The 15,309-nt window shown below is 44.0% G+C and overlaps 1 protein-coding gene across 3 annotated transcripts in view; it reads left to right on the top strand.

Annotated features, from left to right (window-relative positions):
• Nucleotides 1-799: 799 nt before the first annotated feature.
• igdcc4 (immunoglobulin superfamily, DCC subclass, member 4) overlaps nucleotides 800-15,309 on the top strand; it is a 63,346-nt gene continuing 48,836 nt past the window's right edge. For 2 of the 3 annotated variants that reach the window (XM_030414897.1, XM_030414896.1), the window contains exon 1: nucleotides 800-1,290. In XM_030414897.1, coding sequence (XP_030270757.1) covers nucleotides 1,224-1,290 — 67 coding nt within the window. In that variant the 5' untranslated portion in view covers nucleotides 800-1,223. The remainder of the gene's footprint in view (nucleotides 1,291-15,309) is intronic. The other variant, XM_030414895.1, reaches the window with a different exon arrangement.

The following is a 15,309-nucleotide window of genomic DNA, read 5'->3' as shown; positions in this document are numbered from 1 at the left end:
CACCAACGCCACCCCTCCTTCATACCCACCTCCTCCTCCTCCTCCTCTTGCCTGTTCTTGCTCCGAAAGCACATGTGCTTCTCTCCATTTTTTTTTTTTTTTTTTACCCAGACCTGCTTCATCACACACAACAAGCCTCCCTGCATCCACTCAGCACAAACAAAAAGGTGAAGACAACACACCACACCTTGATGGACTTAACTGAGATAGAACACGCCGTTTTTTTTGTTGTTGTTGTTTTTTGTTTGTTTTTTTTCCACTGAGACGTGTGCCTGGGTGCTGAACATGAGGAGTGTCTCAATCGCTGGGTTCATCCAGGGCAACACATTTGCAGTCATTACAGATGAGCGCCCATTCTCCACGCGTTATTAATTATTTATTTATTTGACCATCGTCCCGCTGAGATTAAGACTCCTTTAGATCTGTGTGTGGGGGGGGGCACGCCGAGGCAGTCAGCAGATTTATTAAGAATTTTTTTTTAAATAAACACACACACACGCACCCACACACACACACACACACACACACATAATTAGAGTAGGAGAACACACGAGGATGAAATATAACAAACGAGCATGTGCGGATCCGCTGCGCTCCGGCAGAGAACGAGGCATTGCCCCTAACGAATTCATCTTTCCAGACAGAGAAAGGAGAGAGAGAGAGAGAAAGAGGGCGCCCGAGGTAAAATATATTGTGACAAATGTGGTGAGTGTTTTCCACGGCGTGTCCGCTTTGAATGAATCTTCCAAGTGTTAGTGGGGAAAGCGTGGAGTTGGACACACACACAAACACAAAAAAAACAGGGAGGAAGAAGGGGTGTGTTAGAATCGCCGACAGCTTTTCAGGACTCCAGCGACGAGCCCAGCCAGCCAGCCAGTGTCTGGTGAACGTGCGTGCGCGCGTATGTGCGCGTGTGCGTTCATGCGTTTGTGTGTGGAGCAGCAGCAGCCAACACTCACACACACACACACACTCTTAACATTCGTTCGCAACATGGCGTTGGAGCGCCGAGAGACACGGCTCTCCCCCGACTAGTGCGAGCGTATTGTTCGGGTAGAAGCCCGGGGACTGTTCGGCGAAGAGAGCGAAACATCCACGCTGACTCCTTTTACGCACCGGCGGAGAGACAATAGCGGATTCCAACATATGCATGTCGCTATAACGGTATAGCTGGTTGTATAGACGTACGCTGCTACCCCACTGGTGGAAATCAAAGGCTGTACATGGCGGTGGAGAGTACAATTTGGCTGTTCTGTCTTCTTTCGCTGTTTTGTGGTCCATCCAAGCAAGGTAAAGCGCTCACTTGTATCATCTGCATGTTATTTTGTCTGTGTGTTTGTGTGTGTGTGTTTTCACTGGGGGTGCATGTGTGCGGCGGCGGGCCACTCGTGTTACACCAAAGTGCAGTTACTCAGAACATAAGTGGGCTGCGATAAAGGAGCCGCTGGGTGTATATGCACCTTGCACGGTACGTGCAGTGTCCCCCCTCCGTGTTCTGCGTTTCACCCCGTGTGGCCTCTCCGGTGCGTATGAGAGCTTGTGTTACTTCATGGGTGTCTCTCTCTCCCGGGACGCGCTGGAAAAAGGGCTCCGGCGTCTCGGAAGTTGCAGGACGTTTGCCCGAGGAGGGAGATCCCCCCCCTTCCCCTGCGTGAGCGGTGCCACTGAGCGGCCGCGGAGGTTCTTTTTTTCGGGGGGAAGTTTGGGATCAAACAGGGGATGAGGGGGGAGCTCGTTATAAAGATCGGCCTCGGTGTTTCAGTAAGAGTGGATGGAAAGCCCAGACTTAAATGTGTGGATTGCACTTCTTATCCCCCCCCCCCCATGAATGAACCATCAGCCCCAGTGGTGTCATCAGAGAGACGTCTCAGTCCGCGCATGATCTGGGTAAACTCGATGAGGAATGTGTCAAGGGGTCTGAGGGTGAAAGTCGCACGGTTTCTGGCTCCAGAGAGCGGAGGGAAGGAAGCGTGCTGGTCGGGGAGGAGAAGTGTCTGCCCACACAGGCGGCGGCGAGTGGGTGAAAGAGTGGCCGCAAGATTTACATGACAAAGACCTGTGCAGAGCATCAGTGGAGGTTACACAGTCAAACGCTCTCCAGGACCAGGGGAAACAGATGAAACGTCATAACAAAACAAACAAAAAAAAAGCTAAAAACGGTGAACCTGACATGCATTTCTGTTCTGAAAACTTTAGTTTTTGCGCGCAGATGATTTTCCTGCGTGAAATCAGGAGCCACAGGTGAGGAGGCAACAGTGATGCAGGGAAGCAAGATGGTGCAATTAGTAGATTACCCTCATTATCTTTGTGCAGATGTTCAGGGAGTGAAGTGGGGCTGAAATCGAACCACTTGTCATAAGACTGTGTATGTTAAAAACTCTAAAAAAAAGAAAAAAAAGAAAAAGAAATAAAAAAACACTGGTAATAACTCTCACACAGCTGCAGAATTCTGCTTTCCAGCTCTGCGAAGGCAAAGAGGTGAAATGTTCATGGCTGCATAAAGTTTGAAGTAGGGAAGCATTTACAGGTTGGCATTAATCTGTTAACAGCCTCATGAGGACCAGTGAAGTGGGGCTGAGTGTGTGTGTGTGTGTGTGTGTGTGTGTGTGTGTGTGCGTTTGAAAGAGACATATTTGATATGTTTGCCTTGCTTGGACTAAGATCTCCCAGAGGTGACACTTATAGTCTAGATACGATTCAGATGACTCCTGTAAAGGGTCCATTTACTGCACTGTTTTCACAGTTTGAATCACAGCCACTTCAGAGAATGAGTCATCGTCTATAGGCTCGCGATAATCCAGTCCTCGCGTTCTCCAGTTATCTGGTTCCAGCGCCTCAAATGGGAGCTTCTATTTTGTCGTACGCAACGTTCTAGCTTCCACCTTGTCGAACTCGGCAGGTTGGTCAGTGGCCTTTAGGTGCTGTGTCTCGTGTGCCAACTGGCTCGCATGTTCTGCGCCTGAGTGAAAGGAGGTACAACTCCGCACTGATGCCGTTACCGTTGTTACGATTAAGCGAAATGTTTTGATGCCCCTCTCATTCATGCAGCCGTTTCTTACAAGGAGAAAAGATGCTAAATGTGGTAAAATCGTGGCTACTACAGCGACAAACTCTTTCTCTGTTTCCTCTTTTCACGCACTGATTCGCTCACCTGAACAGCCGATCAGAGTGATTTCTCTTGCCGGTGAGCCACCACCGATTAAACATGCCCAATCAGCCAAAAAGCCACCGAAATAGGGCCGTCAAGTGCCGCGCTGACTAGAGCTACAGACGTTCAACAGCAGCCCCTGACAATGGCTGATGGATGTGCCAGGACCTTTATGCTTCACTCTACAGAGTGCACATGAAGGGCTCTGTGGTCAAGATATCGCTCATAAATTATGTGTCACATCCAATTAGACTTTCATAATTAAGGCAAGTCATTAACAATATGTAATATACCAAGTCCGGTTAGACTTTCAAAATAAAGCGTGTTGACAAGCAGCTCGCCTGTCACGACATGTTATGACTCTGGGATTGGCATTAACGTTGTCATACGGTTGCGATTTGTTCAGGTTTAGACGCAAAAACTGCTTCACATCAGTTACGTCATCTGTGTACATCTACTGACTGACGTTACAGAAAGCGAAGAACAAACCAGTCTCTGTCAAAGACAGTCAACAAATTCACAGGACTTTCCCTCTGGAGACCAAACACTCGTGTCCTAATTCAAACGACTCTTATTTGCAGCCCTACTTTGAATTGCCACACAATTATTGTGCGGCAGGTGCCCCAAATGTTCACAGTCTGAGTTTAAACATATTATAAAGCAGGTTTCGCTTCATGTGAACGAGGCCTCCCGGCAAACACCTGCTGCAGACCTCAACGTAATTTCAGTTCAGTTCTTTACATGTCCTTGAGGGAGACCAGGCGAAGTCACATGTGATTACTTCTGGCTGCCTGTGATGTCTACAGTGTTTAATGCAATATATTTCGCTGATATCTCATATTGGTTGATTTGCCCATGGGGAAGCCACACAAGCTATTATTTTCCACGAGCTTTAGCACCGACACTTCGTCCAATTTTAAAGTGCACATTCTCGGGAGGTGTTGTCCCTTTTTTCCTGCAACACATCTGTACGCACAAATCTCTCTCACAAATAGATGAAAGATCTTTGCTTACCGCAGCCTTTTGTCTCGCTCAACGGTATTTTATCTTTCTCTTGTGTCTGGAGATCATGGTTTTGCTGCTGCTGCAGCTCCAGAACTGTACAACACGCTTCGGAGTGATTGCTACCAGTGCGATGATGAGAAGTAGAGGCTTTTGTGCACAAGCTGTGCTTTGGCATTGAAACATCAAGGGTGGTGGAATGAGTATATCAGGAGCTGTGCGCACACCCAGGTAGGCGCCACCTTGCTGTGGGACATATTGTAATTTTATCACACAAGTTCCATTATTCATTGTTCAATTATGCAGATAAAGGCATTTAAAGGGAGGAGACTATAGGTATGCCTCCTTGACTTCCATCTGATATGGTATTAGAAGGTCAGAAGATACAATTTATATAGAGTTAGATTACCGTGCCCCGCCGGCTCCAGCGGAGACAGAATAAGGGATTACTCCCCTTGAGATCCTCCTGACAGGAGAGTGAGTGCCACGCTGGGGGCGATCACATCCCGATGATGAAATCTGTCTCAGGTAAATGGCGATTGTGATGGAGGTTGTCTGCGATAAGAGCGAAGAGGCAATGGATTTATTTACACTGCGAGGTTTGTCATTGAGAGTTGGTGCCCAACACTTTTGACATGCGGTCGCTGTCTGAGAAAGCCTTTTGAAATTGATAGAGCATCCCGTTCATGAAGTCACTTAAAGAACATTAGGCAAATTGCTCAACTTGAATCCATTGAAATATTTAAGAGCTGTCACCAAAAATTGTTTCACCTCAGAGCAGAAGCCACATTTGCATTCACGCGCTCTGCAAAGCCCTGACGGCGGCATCGTCATGCTTTACGATCAAATGAGCAGATTAGTATATATCATGTTTTATTACTAAATAATCAGCTATCTCTCTTTGTGTGCATTCTGCTGGGTTCAGAAAGTGGAGCATGAATGTCGAGGGTGTTGGTAGTGGTGGGAACTGACGCTGGTGAGTGGGGGGGGGGGGGGGGGGGGGGGGTTAGGGGGTGATTATGGGACAGGGATGAATTGGCGGGCGCTGGTGGGGCGAATTTGAGGGCAAGGGCCAGTGCTACATCCACAAACAAAGGGCTTGTTTTGTCCATGCTCAAGATCAAATGAAAATATGTCAGCTTCATTTAACGCTTCACGGTGTCTGTGTGTTCACTGTGCGCACAGTAATTAATGGACTTCATCAAAAAACATGAAACATCTGCACTCCTGCAAGACGTTATGAGCAAATTAACGTGATCACTGTAACGCCTTTGGCCTTTTTATGTGCGCATGAAAACTGTAAACACACCAGTAGCTGCACGACGAGGCGTTGGCGCTACACTGGCTGACTGTCGCATGTGAAAACTGCTTGTTTTAACAGCCTAATGGTCCGCATTAACTCTGTGAAATTATCTTTTCTCAGTCCTCCTAGTCATTTAATTTGTACCAGTGAGTGCTGAGCTCACATGATGCTTTTCTGAACCGTCCATCTTAAAGGATGCATATGCTCATTTTCAGGTTCATTATTTTTACTTTTTGGGTTACCACTAGAATAAATGTACATGTTTTAGTGCTCAAAAAAAAAACAAACCGGTTTCCTCATACTGTCCAGGTATGCAGCTCTGTATTCCCCCTCTGTCTGAAACGCTCTGTTGTTGTCGCCGCCCTCCCAAATACCCAGTCTCCTCTGATTGGTCCGTTCACACACGCCTGACCCAGCACCGCTTACAACAAAACAGCAGCTATGCTAAATCAATTCTTACACGCCGTACTAGCTGCGAGGCGTAAATTATGCTACCGTGTGACATGATGACGAGCTGCGATGTTGCAACATCTCAGAAAGGTGACACTACTGAAGAGGCGTTTCGGGAGCAGTGTTTTCTGTGGGAGAGAGGAGCTTCTGTTGGTGGGGAGTTTGAGCTTTTTAACTTGCGCACGCACAAGAACGCAACACTGACGAAAAGGGGAGAAAAAAAATTAATAAAGCATGATAGGTGTTCTTTAAAACCCACACAGTCACATTGTTACACTCTAATTCCCCTGGAGCAGCATAGTGTGGCGTGCCGTTACGAAGAAGAAAGCTACCACACTTATTTCTGTCCCGTTTGCACTTCTAATGTTAACTTGTTCGGTCAAAATGGGAATGCAGTCTGACGAGAACAGCTAATGTGCTCCACTGCAAACTTTGTGTTATCTGTAATTACATGAAAGGGGACAAACAGCAGAGCCATTGAGTATTTGAACACAGTGTAACCATGTTCAGATGAGTGAAGGCTGCGGTGACCTTTGTTCTAAAGAAAGGTATCAAAATAAGCAGCATGCTCTTGACACACCTGTGAAGGCTGTGATCCAGCCCGTTGAGATCCCCGCGCTGTTGATGTCTTATTTTTAGCTTGTTTGGACCTCACATTTGACTGCCTCGGCGCACTTTCAGCTCTAAGCGGTACTTAAATGACTCTCCTTTTATTGTGAAATTCACAGATAACTCCACAACTGAACATCTAGTTCCAGAGTTACTGTCCAGGGCAAACAAACTACAGTTATTCCTGCAATATTCTCAGGTCAGACGGGGTCATCATAGCAGCATGTTTCGCACAAAGTTAATATTTTGACGGAACACCCGAGGAGAAATTAGCTTGTAGGGATCCCAGTGCTGATGTGACCCTGTGCAAAGTTAGGCATGGTGGTGGGAGGCAAATGTTTTTTTGAGTCAACCATTTATTCCACACACTGCACCAGAGTACTCTAGGGCAAAAGTCCATTCTCTAGCTTAAATATCATGCAGATGTAAAGTTACACAAGGGGTTACATCTGCAGCTTGGCACATTGTCAGGCGAAGATATTTTGAATCCAGTAAGGTTGACGTGTTACAAATATTGTGCCGCTTTATTATAAAGTTCTAAACTCGGTTATGAGGCAAGTTTTAAGACAAAATACACAAACTTTAGTATGCAGCACAGTCATAGCGGGGCTCCAGACTAACTTTTCAGACTTGTTGCAGAGGTGGGCCTGACAATTTAATTAAGGTGCTACGGCACGTCATTTAGTTGCAGTCAACAAGGCATTTTAACTACGGCTGTATGATTTTGTGAACAAATTAAATTGCATTTATTCTGATAGATATTGAGATTGTCATGTAATTCACGATTAGCGTGTGTGATCATTTTAGCGTCACAATTTTCACTGAGTCCGAAGAAACAATGAACATCCTGATGGTGTGATTTTGTAGTCACCTTTATCAAAACTGTAGGGCCTCTGTAAGTTGGATATTGCACTTCACCATACTGCCATTTTGATAATATTGCATTTTAATTGTGCAGCCCTAATTTAACTCATATTTTATTTGTTTGAATTACAGCACATTCAACAAGAAATAAGAATAACCTCAACTATGTAGGAAATAAAGTGTCTGATGAACTCAAATAACTACATCAACCTCAAATTTTGCTTAAGTAGTAAAGAAAACATTCATTGATATAAAAGTTTAGCCTACAGAATCCAGTCTGCAGTGTTTGAACTGTGGAATGGGAGCACTGGGGCTATTATCTACAAACCCAGTTGGGGATTTTGTGAAAATATTATGAACAGCTACATTTTTTATTCTGACATGCTCAATATCAGGCACACCTGTGCGACAGTTACATATATTAAGTTGCACTTGATAGATTTTTGGGTGCTTGTGTGACCTAAATAGTCGCACCCTGGAGCCCTGTGTGGGTATGACTATTACAAAGGTTGCATCACTGACTGCAGTAAAGTTGAATGACAACCTGCATGTCAGTCTTACCTGTGCTACATTGAACGGCATGATGGCTACCACACATTTCTTGCCATCACACATTTCAGAATTTCTTCAATGTTGCCTCCAAGCCAGGAGTGTCAAAAATCTGGGGTGATGTCTAAAACAGCACACGGCACAAACGCTGAAACGTGTGTGTTCGTAATTAATTTGCCGCTGCTCAACTCAAACACTTGGTTTCATCATAGCAGCTTGGAATTGCTATAGAAAGTGCAAGAACAGCTGTGGTTAGAAGTAAGCATTTCCTTCTATTCTTGTTGCTAACAAGGTGTAGAAATTACAGCAGAAACAAGGAAGCATCTGATTGGAGGCTTCTTTTAAAGCCTCACTTTTAATATAAGTCCTTGCTGTCTTGTTGGATGCTTGATTTGCTTCTCCATTCACTTCTTTACACTATTTCTCACACAGTAGATGAAATACTACGCAGGCAGTGGGCAAATTGCTCGTGTTACTCTAGGTTGGTGGTAAGGGTGGCTTTAAAGTCTCCTTTAAAGCTTGGTCTTGGTTTCTGGCACAAGCTTTTTTCCTTTCGACTGCTTTTGGGTAACGATCAGATTCCGTGGCGCCAGTCCACAAGGCATCAGTACACCAGTGATGTCGTGGTATTTTTGGAGAGTAATCTTCATTCTGCAGTTTCATACTTGGCTGAAAACTTTACTGGAATTCCAGTTTCACATCAAGTATGCTTGTACACAGAAGGAGAGGTCAGTGGCCACTGTACGGAACAAAAATCTAACAGACAGGTCTGATCAAGCGATCAACCCCAACATAAAAGGACTTAAAGGAGATGTTATTGATCATGTCACAACAATACAATGTTCTGCTGGGTAACCTTTGGTCCTGGCATTCATGCGGATGCCACATGTCATACACTGCTAACCCAAACACTGTTACAGACCAAGCACTCCCCCCTCATGGCAAGAGCGCCTCCTGATGGCAGAGGTCGTCGATGTGGCCTCAGAAATCCCATGATCCCGATCCGATCGGGCATCCACCACCACCATCACTGCCCTAATACCAGACACCACAGGACAGCCCCAGGGGCCTTGTGTCCATGCCTTGGAGTTCAATCCACCGTGGACCCACAATAGAGTGAACTAGGTTTTGAACAGTGTGACAAAGAATTACAGATGAAAGCCAGGACCTGAGGTACCTAGCAGAATGTGACATTGTAACGATGATGATCAATGTCATGGTCAATGTTTAGGCTGATCGATGTTTTGTATTCTTGACAAAGTGTTATGGCAGTACATACTACTGCACTCAGTGTTGGTCTCCATCTTTCCTTCCTGTAAGAACTGTTGTACATTTCTCCTCCTGAACTCCACCTGAACTGTATTTGGCTCCAGTTTGTTGTGACTACACCGGAGGGCCAGCTGTTCGACCTCCCGTATAGTGGCAGCTATGGAATATTAAACATCGAATTTGTAGAGGGACCTATGTTGTCTGTAGAATGACTGGCATTGGCCTTCACTGCCTCGAGGTCACTAGAAAATATGTTTGTGTAGTCTGCATTTGTGGTCCTTCATCCACATCCTGTGACAGATCGACAGATCATCGCGAACACACCTCCTTAATGACTTAATGTAATTGCTTTTCTAATTTAACTGATGTATAATTAATGTGTTTATGCAAATTGTATTTTTTAATGACCAGGTTGTTGTTGTTAAGGTTGTTTGGGCCCAAACTTATTGCACTCTTTCAGTATTGGTGTAAATGCACACACACAGAGACCTCGTGAGACTTGCAGGGCAGCAGTGCCCATCGAGCATTGCTCAGTACACATTAGTGATAAATTAAGCGACTGCATGCGTGTGTGCGTGTTTGTGCTCGCTGAGGTGCGTTCACCCCGTGCGCCTGCCCCGCTTGCTTGTGTGGAAGCGTGGGTGTGTCAACTGCGATTTGTGAGTGCATCTTGATCCCTTCCCCAGAGAGTCCATGCTAAATTAGGATGCATATTATTTAAAGATGCCCTGGGCTGAGTTTCAGCTGGGTATATTTGTGCAATGAATATGTTGATTTTTATGGTGCCCCGTGCGCGTCTATTCATGCTGCCAGGGAGGCTATCTCAGGCACAGAAGTGTTTGTATGAAAGGAGAGGGAGACTTGAGCTCAATTTTGCACGCTGTGGATTGAAATGATTCGCTCTCTTGGGATGTTTTAAGTATTGTATTGAATGTACTTTGCCGTCTATCAGTTGTGACTTTGCAAGGCCTCTGTCTGAAAGTAGAACCTTGTGAGCTAATAAGTTTAATTTTGGTATGTGCTTCCATCTAAAGCCTTTTTGACAGATTTTCATTTACAACGAGCCCAACAAATTTCCAGAGGTTTTTTCTTTTGATGTCTTTTAAACCTTTAATTTTCCTTCTTTTCGTTTGATTTCAATACGATGCAGTTTAATATAGTAACCTTTTTTGAAGGGGTGAAACATTTCTGATGCGTCATTTCTTTTTGCTTTCACATTTCAGTCATGGAAATGTACATTTGGACTCTTTTAAATCACAACAAGCACAGTATGCGTTATTTGGAACACCAGACAAGACACGTTACATGTTAGAGTCTGACTGACACTGGATTTTAGGGGGCAGATGCCAATGTTAGGGAGTAAAATGTATTGTCTTACATGGCCAGTATTCTTTTATACATAGAATATATGGTATATAAAAAACACTAATTCTTTGCAATGATTCCTCAGACTTGACTTTAACAATAAACACAAAATGACATCAGTGAAACAGTTAACTGTCAGTGAGAATTCAAATTGTATCAGGTTCATAGGTGCTTTGATTTTGATTCATTCTGTCCGAAATCTACACAGAATGAACAATTACAGCATTTTAACTGATGACACTGTTATTATATCAGGGCCTCAGGGTACAACTGTTTTGGTTGCCCATGTGCCTATTAATTATGTATTGCAACATTTATTATGTATCGCACACATCATGTAAACACAAGTCCGTCTCCGTCTCTATTGTCCCTATATTTTTGAGACTTACTCCTCTTCTGTTACTTATTTCCCTCTGTACTGCTGTGTTACCTGTGAATTTCTCCCAAGGGGGTTCAATAGAGGAACGTCTTATTTTAACTTAAAATGGATAGCTATCATCTATTTTTTCTTAAGGAATAACATTTAAAATGCATTATTGAGTGCACCTAAATCATGTGTTGCCGTAACCCAGATGAAAAAGTTATGCACACCGGTGCAACCTGTGTGAGAAGTTAGTCTGGGGTGCTGTCCTGTATATCTATCCCAGACAGAAGAGACAATCTTGCTTTTCTACTTCTCGCGAGTGTCTCACTTTAAAAAGTCACTGTGGAAACAAACATTTAATAATAATACTGTTGTTACACCTATCCTTTAAGTAGCAATAATGTCAAATGAATGGGTAAAACATTCAAAAGGCAAAAGTTCACAAAATGTTCAAGTAGAAACTCAGACAAAGGTGCAGTTTGTGTCACCGTCCACTCTTGTGCATCTCATGAAGTTGTTCTCTCATGATAAATGATGTTATCTCAAGAAATCAGCCGCTTGTTTCCACAATATAACGATTGAGATAACAACTGTTGTTATCCTGAGATAAAGTAATAATTTATGCCTGATCTCAAGATAATGGCATTTAAAAAGTAATTGCACCTGCAGCACGTTAGTGGTGAAAGTCAATCTTAAGAGATGAGTCGCTGCAGCTTCACCTCTTTTGTTGGAGCCTTGCACATAACACACAGTGTCACATGTAATGTAAGAGCATTGTAATCATGTCGTGTCTGCTTTTGTTCCCACCTGAGCCATGTAGAAAAATGGTACAAGCGGGTGCTTTTCGGATGACGCCAACATTTTAAAAAGTGGCAGAGCATTACATTACAGGGAATGCCCTACAGGACTTGGAGTGGTATTTTCTCATAGCAGCTGTTACACTGAGTTGCACCTCAGTTGCATACAGATATCAAATGTTTCCAAGTTGCTCTGCTATCTGGATTGTGCGTTTCATCCTGCCAGTCCTGTTGTTAGGTTACAGAGGTTGTAATTGATAACTTGACATGATTTCATTCAAGCTGATGCTCAGAGTAGGGTCGCAGCTCCTCGAGAAGTAGCATTCAGAATATTTTCTGAAGAAACGCGCAGCCTTAAACAACATTAACCTCAGTCCAAGGCCTAATCATAACCTCGTTTGAATCCCGGCGCTTGATTCTATCCAACGCGCCAAATTCGCTGACAGGGTCGGTAGCCTTGAACGTTATCTTTGTGTAAACATTATCAGACTGATCGGTGAAGCTGCAGCAATATTTCTAAGCTTACCGAACGTTACAGAGAGGCAGCTCCCTACAGAACTGGACTTTCGGATTCTCTTATAGGAGAGTAAACTCTGTACAACTTGAATTGTCACTGACATGTTGTCAACACATTGTTTCAGTACTCTAACCTTTATTTTACCAGTGTGGTTTTATATCTTTGTATGCATTCGTATGTGAGAGAGAGAGAGAGAGAGAGAGAGAGAGAGAGAGAGAGAGAGAGAGAGAGAGAGAGAGAGAGAAGCGAAGCAGCAGTCTGGCTACTCTCGCATGCATTCACATTCCTTTCATTCCTCCCTGTCCTCTGCTTGATAGCAGAGGAGTTGCTCTAAAGGTATAGCCATGTAGGTGAGAAGGTGCTGGTACATTGTGATTGTAGTTTAACTTTAAAATGAAGGTATTTTGATGAGCACATGTTGCTGAGTTAAGGCAGTTCTGGGAAATTCACATGCATACAATACGCTTCACCAGACAGCGTCTTCCTTCCTGCTTTACTCTTGTTACATGTAACCATCATACAAAGCAACTCATTTAGGGGTCCTTTGAACAATCAATTTGTGCATTCATACTGAGCGCGCTCAGCCTTTAGTTCTCATTAAAATGCAGTATATTAGTCAAAGACCGCAGCACAGCTCTCTCACATCAGTGATGGGAAATGTCATTGTCGAGCACCCCAGCGTGAGCATAATATGCAGAGCCGGCTCGCTGCAGTTTACCCTTCCTCGGTGCATGTACCAGGTTAGTGTCACATGGCAGTCTCATTCATCATCCTGACCTTGTGTGAGATGCTCAACCCTGATCCTTGCACAGGAGCATTAAAAATGTACGTGTGCTGAGTAAGAAGGGAGCGCTATCTAGACCGTGTTGTCCTGTATTTTCCTCCACATACTGGGGTAACTTGACTTCACCAGTGCAGCACCTCATGCGGCGGTGTCACCCGCACAAATTCCTGCACATTCATTGCGTGAATGAGCAGATTCTGATTCGGATCTCCCGTGTTACTCCCATGTTAGTTTTATTGCTCGCTTTGTTGACTCATGTGAGTGGGCCTGGCACTTGACTTGGCCATGTGGAGGCCCCATGCTGCTGGGAGGCCCCGCATGCAAGAAACGCTGCGCTGTGATTGGAGGAGGCCAGACTGGGATGAATGAGCACTGTACATAGAGCAGGAGGCACGAGGGACTACACTAGTATGCCCCCATCTCGCATTCTCTATCGCCCGTTCTCTGTTCTGCTCCCGTTCTCCCGCTTTTACACACATTCAGTTGGACACAGGAGCCATGTTTGTCTCGCCACAGCACCACTTTATTCATGATACGCTTTCATGCCATTTGTTGGTCCAAATCGCTTTGACAAGACGGTTGCTGTGTGATCTTGAGGATCTCAAGTGCAAATATCAAGTATGTGGTTCTTCTCTGCATGCGACACTTGTGAAAAGCAGCAGATGTTTGATAGTAGTAGAGGTTCTCTACATCAAAGTATAGTGTAATTTGGTCTGGGCACTGCTCACATTTGAACCAATATTGGTACCCACTGGTACCTTTTTTCAGTATGTTACTCTCTCTGTTATAACAGATCTTAAAGTTGTAAAAAAATGTTTACCTAATTTGATCGGCATCGCTTCAAAAGGAGGAAGCTGTACGAAGACCTGGAAGCAGACTGAGAACATTTTTTTTTTAATTTGTGCGCTTTACCCAATCTGGATACCTGAAATGTAGAAACTGATGGAATATCAGCACAGTATTGTTCTTTAATAAAAAAATATTTCAATAACTTCTCCAACCATCAAGATGTTGATGAAGATGTTGATTCCTCATCAAGTTGGAGGGTTCAGCCTCCAAGAACAAGCGCAGTGCTGGCTGCAGGAATGCTAACATCAGCTGCAGCAACTGCAGGGAAACTGGCCGTCAAACATGATACATTCTTTTTTTCCTGTGCTTTTAGATATATTTCATGTTTGACCAGGGGTTTCCTAAAGTTAGACGTGCTTTGTTCAGGGCAGCTTTGTATTTTCCATTACAAATGTTGTAGCAATTACTTCCTGCAGGGGTTAACGATTGATTTAGCGTGACTCATGCAATTTGGACATTACACTGAAAAGTGTGCATGACAGGTTCAAAAGCAAGCTGACAAATACAGGAAGGTGTCAGAAAGATGTCATTACTATTTAGTTATTTAGAACTGTAGCAATAATTAATTGGCTGGATGATCACTTACTATTTTGATAATTGAATAGTGGTTGAAGCCTTTTTTTTTTTTTAAACCCAAAATGCCCCAAATTTCCTGGTTGCATCTGCTCATATGTGAATTTTTGCAGGATTTGGTTTCTTTTTACTGTCGGTCAGATAAAACAAGCAATTCCGAAATGTCAGGTGGGGCTTTATAAAAACGTGATGGGCCTTTTTCATTATTTTTATAACCACATCAAACAACCAATCAATGAAACAGTCAAAACCTTGTCACATTATTTCATAATGAAAATAACGTTTTTTTCATTTTTCATCTTCACATGTCAACAATGATCTTCTGGGAGGTAATTAGAGGGTAAAAATTGACATTTGTGTGGATTCATGTTAAAGGTTAACATTGTGTCACTTGATCTGTCTCTGGTCTGTCGCTGACGTGCAGCCACGGAATACCTAATTTAGAAATACGCTCGAAACGGTTTTCCCATCAGAGAAGAAAGTGCAGCCAATCATTTCTCAGGCCTGTCAGTGTGTGTAACCTCAGTCAACTCGCCAGCGCCCAAAGTCAGCCTACAATCTTTGATTCATTGTATCAGCTTTCTGACAGTGGAAGGGAGTGCGTGTGTGTTTGCGGTTAAGATGACTGGGTGTGAGAAGAGCCCCGCTGTATCGTCATGGGAGGAAACACAGCTGGAACTGTTAACACCTGACACGGCAGCTGTTCAGATTGTGGAGTGACTCACAGCCTCACTGTGGGTTCGGTGAAATGCTGAACCCTCTTTGTGTAGCGTTGCTTAACTAGTAAACAGTTTTGATTTTCCATCAGAGCAATTTAAGCGTCATAAAGAGCGTGCTGTGCGCTTCGGTCTTCTGACGGCGCGCAG

Source organism: Sparus aurata, chromosome 4 (assembly GCF_900880675.1).
Source record: "Sparus aurata chromosome 4, fSpaAur1.1, whole genome shotgun sequence".
NCBI lineage: Eukaryota > Metazoa > Chordata > Actinopteri > Spariformes > Sparidae > Sparus > Sparus aurata.
This window is presented reverse-complemented; position numbering and strand designations above follow the sequence as displayed.